General features: G+C 45.6%; 1 protein-coding gene across 3 annotated transcripts in view; it reads left to right on the top strand.

Moving 5' to 3' along the window:
* SENP1 (SUMO specific peptidase 1) overlaps positions 1–8,878 on the top strand; it is a 32,740-nt gene extending 23,862 nt beyond the window's left edge. For 2 of the 3 annotated variants that reach the window (XM_084610479.1, XM_084610480.1), the window contains 3 exons: positions 4,968–5,052; positions 5,805–5,900; positions 6,680–8,878. In XM_084610479.1, coding sequence (XP_084466605.1) covers positions 4,968–5,052; positions 5,805–5,900; positions 6,680–6,742 — 244 coding nt within the window. In that variant the 3' untranslated portion in view covers positions 6,743–8,878. Of the gene's footprint in view, positions 1–4,967; positions 5,053–5,804; positions 5,901–6,679 lie in introns of those variants that run through there. The other variant, XR_014709118.1, reaches the window with a different exon arrangement.
* Positions 8,879–13,397: the final 4,519 nt, after the last annotated feature.

Here is a 13,397-nt window from a genome sequence, read left to right as displayed (position 1 = left end):
CTTCTGGAAAACAGCAAAAGAGATGGTCACTGTTAATGATAGTATGTAGTTGTTAATTCCCGTGCTGTTCTAGAAACCATAATGTAGAATTTCCTGGCCTTTGTGCATTTACCCTCTCAACCCGCATTGCAGTAATATGGTTTGCAATTACTCTAGATCTAAATTTCTAGATTACATGAGCTGCTGAATCTAGTTCTTCACTAAAGCTCATATGCTGTGTTTACACCTCAGCTGCATTCCCTTTACCCACTACACCTTGATCCTGCTCTTGACTCCCCAGGCCTGCCCAGAGTCTCAGGGTTCACCCACAGAGATCCAGTTGCAGAACTGAGGTCTCATTCTGAAATACATTCCAGTTGATCTCGCCTGATGCATTCTTTATAAATCTGCTATTTATTGTTCTGAGTGCTCTTCTCTTTAGAGTGTGTGCAGATCAGTATTCTCTTTGGTTATGTCATTATTTTACTAGGGATTGAATTTAGATGTGCAGACTGGTAGGATTTCTTCTCTTTAAAAAAGAAATCCTGAGAGTGCTTGTATAGTGCAATGAAAGATACAAAGCACCGAAGAATAAGAGCCAGGCAAGTTCTTGTTTTCCCTAGATCCTGACCTTTTCCCCCAGCACCATAGGATCGGGCTGCACCTATCTGCCAGTATATACCGTGGGCAGCTCAGACTTCTGCACAGGGGCTCTGCCACACTTCCAAACAGTCCCTCACAAGACTCTCTTCCTCTGGCCAGCTGTACAGGGTGGGGGCTCAGCTCTCCTTTCTTCCCGTTTACAGACTTTTTTTGACAGTTTGGGGCTAGTTGTGAGCGATTTGCCTCCCCCCACCCGCCCAACCTCTTTCCTTCTCTGGGGCCAAAACTTGGAGATTTTAAAAAATCTCCAACAAGAGAAGGGTCGTCTCCAGAACTGCACCACCTTCCAACCTCCTCTCATGTATTTGACATCATCCTTTCCTCACAGGCTGGCTGAGTCAGCCAGCTGGAATAAGCGAAAGGCGAGGAGACCCCTACCTAGAAGCCGTTGTAGAGATTGCAGTCAGCCAGCAGATCCTTGCTTAGCCAAGTGAAAGGGCTTGGAGTCTAGACAGCTTATTGAGGCTTCTCCATTTCCCCCCGTGCCAGCAGACACTGGTAGAAAATATATTGCTTGGAACAATCTAATTTCAGCTGATATCCAGGGAGCTGGACCGCCCCCACCAGACCCTATTTGCATCCAGCAAAATGCAGATTGCCTTTTCTCAAAGGAAACATACCAATGATCATCAGGAATGGACACTTCGGTGAGGGAAGGATGGACTAGCTCCCACTCTTCATTCAGGGCTGTTCCAAGTTATCTACCTGCTGTCAGCTTAGCTACTCTGCTTTCATATACTGTGCCCATCTTATGTGCCCATGAGAGAATCTGCCATCATTTCAGCAAGTAGATTCAAGTAACACTTCTAGCACAATGGACATGTTTTGGGACTGCCCCAAGTCTTGTTCTTTCCACAGATGATCCTGGAAATCGGGAATAGACAACCTGACTGTTCTTATCTCTAGGAGGCTGATGACCTGGAGTGTCTCTGACCTTGACTACATTCGCCATGGATGGAGGAGCCCCCTCTGTGCTGCTTGTCTTGAAGCTGATGTCCATTGGCAGGATTTGCCAGTGGGGTTTGCAAAGGAAGAATTCTGCTATTAGATGGGCTTTTCTTTTTCCTCTAGCCAGGGGATGGAATTACTGGGTGGCTTCCTCATCTTCCTTTATGCTGAGACTGTTTCCAAGCATCTAAGAGGAATCCTTGAAGCTCTTTTAGGTGCACCCTTGCCCATGAGGTTATCTCTGTGCAAGAGAGAAGGTAAAGTTGGATGGTGAAGCTCTGCTCCTTCACACCTATAGGAGTATGGGAAAATTCTCCTACTAGTGCCACGATGGTAGAATTGACCACTGCTCTCAAGGACTTCTTTGCAGGGTGGCCTTGAGCTAGGCCACGGACATCCTACCATTGCACCTCATGTCTTGCCATGTGTCATCAACTCTGGCTCAGGCAAGTCTGCAGTGGATCACGTTTCCTTAGGCCGGCACCTCTGTCCAAACTGACAACCAACACTGTTTTCCTTAGCTGGTATCTTCCCACTGTGCTACTGGCTTCTGTGTCCCATCCATTCAAACCCACGGTATTTAATCTCTGTTTCCTTTCTGTGCTTACTGATCAAAACCACCACGGCAAGAAGAATCCCTGAAATTTCTGCTTTGAGAAGATGCAAGCCCTGTGGTACCTTCCAAAGGGACAACATTTTTCTTTAGAGTTTAGAGTCCTTTGTAACCAAGATTTTAAGCCTGCATTCTCTACCTTACAGGAAAGCAGTTGGTCTGTCCAAGGTAGCTGAAGGAAAAAGCCTAGCATGTGTTAGATGGCAGAAGAGCAGTGAAAATTTACTTTAGGAGAACCAAACAGCTGAGGGGAAATATCATTTGTTCATCACCATTCAGCCTTAACTCCTGGGTTTGTGGAGCTTTGGAATCCTCCCACGCCAGGCAGAGCTCTGCATCACCATGGCTTGCACAGCTTCCGATAAACCGATTCCAGAATGGATCGGAGCCCTGTCAACCCACCCCCGCATCCTGAGCAGAAAGTGCCTTAACTACTACTGAGGAAACCAACCGCAAAGCTGGCCCCTGGTCTTCCATCAGCACCTGCAGCAGCCTCTTTCAGCAGGAAGGTGCTCCCAGGAGCAGTCCCAAAATACTAATTTTTAGGGGAGGGGGAAATTGCATTCTTTGAATGTTCTTCTTTCTTCCCACCCTGCCAGTGTTTCCATACCCTAGTTGCTTGGGGCTGAGGATGAGGTCAAGGTCCAGGTCCAGAACTGAAAATCTGATTTTTTCCCTTTTTAGGAGTGACCTCATCCCCAGTCCACCCCACCAAGATTAGTTCTTTGGGTGATTTTTGCGATGGCCTCTTTGGAGTCCATGCCTACAGCCTGCATAAGAGGTTTATAATAAATCTACTGATAAGACATTTAGGGTTTCAATGCAGCGTGGAAGCACTCATCTGGAGAGGATTGTTTTGAGGTGTGGCCTTCAAAGAGAGGCCTGAGTTGTCTCTGGAGGAGAGACACAGCCCAAATGTCTGACAGGGGCAGAAGTCCTTTCCAGAAAAGAAATAACTAGGCAACAGATTTTTCCATTATTTCACTGGTACCACACTTGCCCTTTTCCCGTCCTCCGGCACCTGCCCCGATCTCAGTGATGGCTCAGAAGTGAGGGCCAACTTGTGAATAAATTTACGAGCCTGTTCCTTGGCAACTCTAGGCCTCATTTAGTCTGGGCTTGCTCTCTTGAATGGATTGTTTTCCTATTTTCCCTTACATTTTGTGTCTTCAAGATAGAAGTCTTCAAGGAATTTCCCTGCGGTCAGATTGGCAGGGACCTGGGGGAGGGGGTGTTGCATACTTCAAAGCATGGAGCATGGTTTACCTGTGATCCTTTGGGCATAACTCACCTAATCAGTCCTTGCCATTGCAGGGGCCTTGGGCATCGATGGCACCTCAGTCTCTCCTAGTCTCTGTATACACAGCTTAGTGTCCTGAGGACTGAAACGCTTTGGTCTAACTCAAGATTTTGGGCTTAACGTAGGAGTATTTGGGTGAAAATTAATAGCCTGTGATATACAGAAGGTCAGGATAGTAGATCTGAGGGTCCCTTTGGTCCTTAAACTCTGAAAATATTATTTCTCATGTTGTAGACAGGTTTTATAGAGCAATTTTATAGCTTGGCCTCTCTAGACTTCTGTATAGGAGTTGTCCTGACTTATTAATGCATCATCTTCGTTGCCAGTATTCCTTTCCTCCCAATGGATTTGTAAAAACCCTGTCTGTTCCCCTTTGGTTAGCAGTAGTTCATTCTGCTGCCCTGATTCCACCACCGCTTTAGCTAGTATATCGGGTGTATTCTTGTTGGATTCTCTCCTCTTTTTTTTCTTGTGCAAACTCATTTTTTCTCTGCACATCTTTGGAGTTACTTTGGCTACTTCTTGTTTTTTCGCATTCTCTTGATGGCTTTTGTGGTCTGATGCACCTTAATTTTGGTGTTTTCAGATGTCCCATTTTCCCACTGCTGGACTGAGTGTGATTTGCTCACTAGATTTAATTCCCCAAAGATGCTTCCTTGAAATCTAATATCCTTGAGTCTTTACATTGCACACCCCCCCCCCCCCCCCGCATTACTACATTGCATTCAAATAACTCCTGACCACTAGTTCTAAGCTTTCCTATTGCACACACACACTGTCGGTCCCTCCATATTGGTAAGAAAAAGATGAAACGTTATATCAATGACCGAATGGAACCCTGGGTGAAGAGGTCTTGGAAAAAAGATTGCGGAGTTTTAGAACTGATGTTAGCAAGTTACATAGCGTCCTTCAAAGTTTAGCATCCAGGTTACTATTTAACATCTACATACCTGCAACAAATTGCTCTTGTCCACATTCACTGAGGACACCACATTAAAGTGGGAGGAGATGATGAATGAGGACAGCAGAATGTGAGCAGCAACAATCTACAGGAAGCTCTAGATACAGGAGAAGTGAGTTCAGTCTCCAAACCTAAAGCTCATTTTGAAGGAGCCTTTCCAGCCAAACCAGTTGCTATTTTGGCTCTTCCATATCATGAGTCGCCCCTTAATTAATCAGGAGATTTCTGCTGACGTGTTTGTGGCTTTGACCCTTGGCTCAGTGGATATTTTTGGGATGAGTTTCAGAGCTCTGCTCAGTCCTACTTCAGATTGCCTAGAACTTTAAAATTCTGTGTTAAAAAGCAAGAACTGCCAAGGGTGAGAGAGGAAAATATTAAATTTCCGAAGCCCAGTTCTCAGAATTAATTGGAGATGGAAGTTTTAGATAAACTATGAATTAAAAATTGATTTTTGTTTGTTTGTTTCCTCTCTAAGCACATTCTCTGTCCCCTGTTTCCTGCAGGCAATACTTAAAACAGGAAAGTCTTGACAAAAGACGGAAAGAATTTGATGCTAACGGCTGGTTGTTGCTCAGCAAGAAGAGTCAGGTGCGTTGGTCTCGCACAGTTGGAGCCCATAGTAGGGACCTGAGAGAGCTGCACAGATGGTATCGTGGCCTAATCATTCCCCGTTGTTAATCTCTCACTGTCACTTGATGGTTGTGCATGGGAAAGCTGCTCTTCTCCAAGATGAGTCAGCAGCAGCCCCAAGGGGATCCACTCTCACATCACAGAGCACACCTGAGCATAGCACTTCCATCTCACCAGGGAAGAAGGATGGCTGTGTGGTTAAGGCAGTGGAATGGGAGTTAGAAGGACCCAGGTTCTGTTCCTGGCTCTGCTTCAGCCTTTTTATGTGGCCTAAAGCAAGTCACTGCTCTCTCTGCCTCCATTTCCCATCTGTAAATTGAAGCTAATCCTCCCCGCTTCTCTACAGGGGTGTTGTAAAGACAAGTTCACCAATGACTGAGGTCCTCAGACCCTAGGGTGCCTAGATAGACATGACTACCTGGAGTCCATGATGCACCATCAGTCTCCTCATTTCAGTTGCTTCCCAGAGTGGGTTGCTCCTCACTTTTTTTTTTTTTCATCTCCATTTGACCAGGCAACTATTGGCCCATCTGTTTCAAAGCTTCATTTTGCCCCAATGCCCTAAATCTCAAGAACATGGAGACACCCTGGGGTTTTCTTACCCGCTTCATTGCTCATGGCCCTTTATCTGTGGAGCGTTTGCTAAAGTTGAGGGGAGGCTTTGGTCTCCTCTAAATCTAGAGGCTCAGAGCTTGTTTTTACTGTTAAAGGAAATCCCTCAACAAATGAATGGCAGCGACTGTGGAATGTTTGCCTGCAAATATGCTGACTGCATTACCAAAGACAGACCGATCAATTTCACTCAGGTAAGCTGGGCACTGACATGTTGGGGTGCGCTGTGGGACTAACGCAGGATCCCATTGGCAGCGGGTTGGCTCACACAGAATGATGATAGGAGGGTCAATAATGATGTTGCCAATTGACACTAAATGTCTTTATTTTCCAGATCTTCCGCTCCTTTCTCAGTTGTCAATGTCTTCTAATAGTTTTCCACACTTAGCACAATCATTCATTAGGTCCCTTAACACCCCAGGATCCGTAGGACTGGATGACACATTTGTATATCTTCAGATTTTGTTTTCCCCTTCATCAATATCTATTTTAGAGGGTCCCCCTTACTAGCTGTGCTATTCTCTTTACATGGGGGAAAAGTTCATTCTTGTGCAAAGGGCAAGGTGTGTGCATCACTTAAGTCCCCAGAGTAGGCCTTACTTCATTTGCACAGAGGATTTCTACTGGCCATACAAATTTGTGCCACCAAAGGCACCCCCACCCTCCCCAGTGTAAACACTCTTTTGTACCTTTTAAGTGGTTAATAGTAGATTGGCTTGAAAAGAACATAATGATCATGGTTTCATCTCCGCTCACACGCAGTGAAAAGAATTAAGGTTGAGATTTTCACAGTAGCTTAAGGGAGTTAGGTGCTCAAATCCCACTGAATTTCAATTCAGGCACTTGGTTACATTTCATGGGGAACAGGCACATGTGTAATTAATGCGCATTCTGTGGTGATCGGGTGTAGAAACCATCTATTAGGAAAAGGGGCATTAATGTGGGTGTCTTTTTCTCTCTCCCTTCCCCCAAGCAACACATGCCCTACTTCCGCAAGCGGATGGCCTGGGAGATCCTCCATCGCAAGCTGTTATGATGACACTGTGCCAAAAGCTGGATCCTTGAGAGATTCTGTCAAAAGCGTCCAGACTCGCCCCTCTCAGCAATCTCCACTCCAACAGACATGGGACTTGCGCTGGTTTCCAATCAAAGAAATCTTAAATGACTCAGTATGAGTTTTTATGAACTCTGCTCATGGACCAGTGCATGATGGGAACTGTCAGAAGCACACTCGCCTTGGGGTTTTTTTTGTGTTTTGAAACCTATTTTTACAATCCAGTGGACAACTTTGGACATTCAAGGAATTTATTTTCTGCTTCTAGAATCTCTCGCTGTCAGTTCCACAGAGCTGATTGCTCTACACTTTCAGGTTTCTAGATTTCAGGGAAGGGGAAAGCAATTACATGGGTTTCAGCATTCCCACTGTGAGCAGAAGAACCTAACTCTTAAACTTCGTGGTGGGTGGGGTGGGATTTTATGTAATGGGCATACTTGGGGATGGAAGCTTTGTGGGCTGTTAGGTACCAGCACATAGGAAGCAGCTGCTCTGTTGATTGCCAGCAAATGGGTATGCTTGCAGCTGGTAGAAACTGGACAGGAAAACGCAAGCCCTTTGTGTTGATGGTCAGAAATGGTGATTCTAACAAGGACTCATTGGTCCTTTGTATCTATTCTGCTAGTGACCCTTCTGCTCTCTTTCAAAGCCAGCATTTTTTCCCCCTAATGGCAAGCTCAGCCGACGGTCCCCTGAAATCAACGCCTACCTATCAGTCGTGCCCATGGTGCCTGAGACAGAATAGGACATGGTGCTTGCTTCTTGTAGAGCTGACAGGAAAACTACAAGCATGGGATAGTTTCTTTTGCGAGCAAATTTTTAAGCAGCCAGGAGTGAGATGATCCATGAGGCTGGATTTGCTTGGGTCAGGTGCCACTTCTACAGCATCATTTTTCTGACCAAGGAAAATAAGTCTCCCAATTTTTAACATAAAGTGTTGTTTATGGAATTCAGGTACACATACAACTTCTTGTAGATTAGGACAAGCGTACTGAGTATGATTAATTGTTTCTTATATTTATATTTGACAAGTGTTTCCCAGAGCAACGAAGAACAAACAATTTAATATGTATCTTGTTCAGCAGCTGTCCTCTTGCTTCCTTGATTTTTAAAGTCCTACCAAGAGACAATGGATTTGATTCTCGCCAGTCACCTTCATTCAGGGCATGCATTTACAGCTGAGCAGTGTGGGTGTGAAACACCCCGTATCTGAACTCTTCCCCCCACTGCTTGGTAACATTTTGCCTAGGTATAAATGATGACACAAGGTGCGAGGCCGTGGTGTTGGATCCAGGCTCTGGATTGAGGTTAAAATGTGCTTCCAGAGGCATCATTTTTAGGTACATTCAGGCTGAGATTTTCAAAGGAACCTAAGGGAATTAGGCACCAAAATCCCATTGATGTTCAGTGAGGAATTAGAAATAAAATTTTTAGAAGCACTTAAGCCTGTTGAAAGTCAATGGGATGTAGGCATTTAAGTCATTTTAGGTATTTCTGAAAACTTTTCCCTGGGTGTTTGACTCCCTTATCATTTGAAAATCCCAGCCTTTGTTTTTGCTGATGCATTCAGCTGTCTAATTTATTTTGAAGCCTGGTGTTTTTGTTTTTTGGGGGGTGGTGGGGGTCAGGGTGTGTGTGTGTGTGTGGAGGGGATGTTTGACTACAATTTCCCAAACAACCAAGCCTAGTTTCTCCAATTTATGTATCTTTTTAATTATCAAGTAAAGAATTCAATAATGTGCTTTTGTATTTTGTCTCCAAATAGGGAATATTTTTTACATTTTTTCTGTACCCGTATAAGCAGTAGTTTTGTACAAAATGTCCCCACAACTAGGTTGTGTTCTTCATAGACTGGTTTGTAAATTCCTTTGTCTGTGTGTGTTTTATACCAAGCTCATTTAGTACCTTTTTTATCTTTTACTGCAAGTAAAGATCTGAAACCTGAAACTGTATTTTTTGTAATGTTACATTGTTAAACTGTCTGTAAAAGTGTCTATCCTAATAACCGAGGGACTCCAACATTGTTTCTCTAACAAACTGTTCATATAGATGGATGGCAAATTTACTTAATACATTTTTTTTGTATTTTGAAATAAATATCACTTTCAATAAGCTGTCCACACTGAGTAGTTTTAGTTTTTCCCCACAGTCGTTTCTTTACCGGGGGCCCTAAGAGGAAAGACGCATTTCATGATGAAAGGTTTCAGAGTAGCAGCCGTGTTAGTCTGTATTCGCAAAAAGAAAAGGAGGACGTGTGGCACCTTAGAGACTAAGCAATTTATTTGAGCATGAGCTTTCGTGAGCTACAGCTCACTTCACTATTACCAGCAGGAGAGTGGTATTACCTGCTGGTAATAGTGAAGTGAGCTGTAGCTCACGAAAGCTCATGCTCAAATAAATTGGTTAGTCTCTAAGGTGCCACACGTCCTCCTTTTCTTTTCATGATGAAAGATGCTTTTGGAGGATTCCCAGCTTCTGGCTTGAAGGTTCTTTCCTTTTCAGACATTTGAAATGATTGTCTCTGGTTTGTACGAGCTGTCTGTGGACCTGCTCCCATCTGTGGCACATCCCCATTATTATGGTATCATGTAAACTCTGCTGTTTTGCCTGTGGTACCGCCTGTGTGGGTTGTACTTTAAGATGCTGTGGACCTGATTCTCAGTGACCTCATTCCTGCATTTAAGCCACCCAATCCAGAGACTATGAAGGTTCCTGCCTCGTGTGTACCCACCCTCCTTCCCGGTGTAACTTAGAGCAGCCTCAAGGTTGCTCTAATTTAAGTTTGGCTTCCCATGGTCCCTTGGAAGCAGGGAAAAAGCTGCAGTGCACTCTGGCTGTCCCCCCTTCCAGGGGTTGGGAGCAAGGCTCATCTTACACCAGTTCTGCACTCGCTAGGGGAGGTCCATACACAGGGTATAGTCTTATAGGCCATTTCTACTCACCTTTAAAGCCCTTTTAAGGCCTCTTTAACCTGCTCTCACAGTATAATGTAACAATCAGGTGTCTTGCCAGGGGTGCAAGGTGGAGACCTAAACAGCTGATGCCAAGTAATGTCATTAACTCCTTCAGTGTCAGTAAATCCAGGAGAGAGAGAGAAGGGTGGTTTATTCTTTGGAATTCTAGCTGGATTTTAATCCCTTGAGACCCTCTATACGTACATGCCCTTTACTTCCTAGACATGTGGGTCTGACACCAAAGCAACTGTGCTTTCAGTTGACACAAACAGTACAGATGGGCTCCCACTACTGCTGGTTCTGGCCCTGCTTCTGCAAAGACATACACACCTGACAACACTACACCTGGGTGTCGTTCCACTGACTTGCATATGGTTGCTTGTGCACTGTGCAGGTAAGCAGTTGTCAAAGTCTGCTGGGTGATCAAACCTAACCATCCAAACTGCTGCAGTGGCAGCAGGTTTAATCTAGTGCATGTATTACAATGCTTTTAAGTGTTCCCTTCCCTCACAGGCATCATAGAGTGGTTTACAGTACCTCAAGACCCCCACCAGGATCAGGGTCCCTGTTGCACAAGACGGTACCAACATATCGTAGTCCCTACTGCAAAGGATTTACAAACTACACAGAGAAAAGATGGTTGAAGGGTCCCTGCCTACCACTGTGACCCCTGTCGTTTCCTTGCGTTCCCCTGTCAGCTTGTCTGTATCCCTCTGTTGTCTCCTGTCTACAGATTGGAAGCTCTTGGGGCAGGGACCATCTTTTTATTTTGTGTTTGTACAGCGCCTAGCACAACAGGATCCTGGCCTGTGACTAGGGCTCTTAGGTGCTACCGCCATATAAACGAACAACCTGGGTTTCCTGAGGTCCCGGCCAGTGCCCTAACCACTGAACTCCATGCTGTCTCATTTCTTATATGATAGCTCTTGTAAGCCCCGCCAGGAATCCCACCCTGGCGTACATTGTTAATTCCCCATGGCGGGTGGGCACGGAAGTGTCACATAGCAATGCTCATTACAACCTTTAAACGGCTGGACCATTCCAGAAAAACATCAGCTGTTAACTATGCATCAGTCACTTCAGGTACTTAAGTAACTTTTTAAAAAAAAGGTAAAGATAAGGTAACTTCAAAACAAGTCTTTGAGAATCTGGAAATGGAGTCACAGAGCTACAGGACAGGCCCCCAACACGACCAGCACCTGCACACTTAATCCAGCCACTGAAATTAGACTGAAGTATTACAGCACCTGGGAGACTAGACTGTTCTGGGCAGAGACTAGAGGGATTGAGGTGCACCAGTGCCCAAGCCCCTGCAAGGGCAGGGAAGGAATTAAGTGAGACACACCCAGGTAATCCTGGTACGTGACCCACACCTACACGCTGCAGAGGAAGGTGAAACCCCAGCAAGGGCAGTGCCAATCTGACCCAGGGAAAACTCCTTCCTGACCTCAGATCTGGTGATCAGTTAGACCCTGGGCGTGTGAGCAAAAACCAGCCAGCCACGCAGCTAAGAGAGGGAATGCTCAGTGCCACTTCCAAGTCCTGCCTGCATCCCCTCATCCAATGTCCTCGCTCCAGCTGTGGCCATTCTGGTTTCAGAGGAAGGAGTTAAACCAATCACCCAGAATGCACTGAGGTGGGGATGGGGCAATCCCTTCCTGACCCCTGCAGGCAGCCAGCTGAAACCCTGAAGCATGAGCGAACAAACAAACATGGGCCCATTCCCAGCCTACCCCTGCATACTACACATATGTATGCAAAATAAGAGCAGATTCCCGCCCCCAGGAGAATGTCAAACTGATGTACTGGCTTCTGACTTGCAGAGGAGACCTCCCCCTGGCCTTTACATTGCTCCTCATTTAAACTGAGATAAATTGGGCCTTGTGCTGGGATAAATTGGGCCTTGGCTGCTGGGATAAATGAGGCGCTGGGATAAATTGGGCCTTGTGCTGCTTCCTGCCTCGTCGTGGGTTTTTGAGCTGGATCCTTTAAAAAGGTAAGCATGTTGGTAACTATCGACACCAAACAAGCAAAGGGGTCACGTATGTTCTGGGGCCTAACAAATTCCCCAACAAAAGACATATTAAGGTGAAGTCGAGAGCAATATTGGTAATTTAAGGTCAAATACATTACAGGGCTGTTATGATTCTTCCTCAAAACAAGGAGACTCTGGTTTAAAGTTAAACCTAAAAGGAATCCAGGTGTGGAAATGCAGAGTGAGAGCACCCAACCAGGTTTAACTCTGCCCCATAATAACCCCAGGCACTAATCACACACTTAAGGTACTTTTGTGTTTGTGGCTCTGGATTAGAGGATACTTGATATTTTTTTCCCTCCTGCCTCTGCCCCTTAGTGCCACTAGGGGGCAGTGCTAAGGTCGTGTGAGTGAACTCTGCGCATTTTCATGTTCTGCTTTCTCCAATTCTAAGGCAGCCTTGTTCCATGGCTGCAGCACTGGACTAGGATTTAGAAGGCCTGAGTTCAATTCCTGCCTCTGCTCCAGGACCTTGGGCAAGTCACTTCAGCCCAGATCCTCAAGGGTACTTAGGAGCTGAAATCCCATGGATTTCACCTAAATACTACTGAGGATCAGGGCCTTCCCCGTGTTTCTCCTCCCACCCTTTTTCCTGTCTTGCCTATTTAGGCTGTAAGCTCTTTGGGGCAGGGACTGTCTCTCACTTTGTAGCATTATGGGGTATCATAGAATATCAGGGTTTGAAGGGACCTCAGGAGGTCATCTAGTCTAAACCCCTGCTCAAAGCAGGACCAATCCCCAACTTTTGCCCCAGATCCCTAAATGGCCCCCTCAAGGATTGAACTCACAAGCCTGGGTTTAGCAGGCCAATGCTCAAACCACTGAGCTATCCCTCCATTCCCCGCTCCGTGCCCCACCCTGCCCCATTTTGGTAGGGCCAGAATGACTATTAGTCATGGAGAGATTTGGCCTCCCCAAAGTCTGGGTCTGAGAGAGCCTCTTCCAGGGTGTTACTAACACAACAAATAAGAGTCTATTTTATTTTCATTGGCTTGCCGGCTCCTAACAACCAATAGCAAACTGACGTGTCAAAGGCCGCTTGTGCCTTTTTTGCACACTTGCAAAGACTCGCTTGTAACCTAAAGAAGCTACATCCAGATACCAGCATGCAGGCTCGCATCTCTCCGTGGCCATGAAATATGCATTCAGCTTTTCTTCCTACCCTCCCTCCTGCCTCATTAACAGAATAAATCATGTCACCCAGCTTGCCTGCCCATCCCCGTCTGGGGTTTTTCAGGTCATGTTGACTTTTGCTCCTTCCTGCATCCTTATTTCTAGACAGGAGTGAAATTTTACCCAACGTTTCCAACAGACCAGTTATTTGCATCTTTTAAACTCTGTACAAACACACACACGCAAGCAGTGTCTGTAAATACCATTTTGCAGCCTCCCACCTGCAGGCACAATGGTCCATTCATCACTTGCAATAGTTTGGTCCCAGAAGCAGGGGACTGCATCTTCCATGGCTCATATATCTGAAATGAATTTAGGCATCTCCAGGGGCACAAATAGGGTGACTTAAATGTCACTAGTCCCTGATTTAGGGTGGCTTATATGTCAATAATCCCCAAATCTACAGAGGATGTGGTCTGTTCTAGCTAGTAGCTGTAGGTACTTTTTCTTTAGCTCAACCTACTGGAGGTCACAA

The sequence above is a fragment of the Lepidochelys olivacea genome, assembly GCF_965140295.1.
Source record: "Lepidochelys olivacea isolate rLepOli2 genome assembly, chromosome: 20".
NCBI lineage: Eukaryota > Metazoa > Chordata > Testudines > Cheloniidae > Lepidochelys > Lepidochelys olivacea.
Note: the sequence above shows the minus strand (reverse complement) of the source record. Positions and strands in the feature narration are given on the sequence as shown.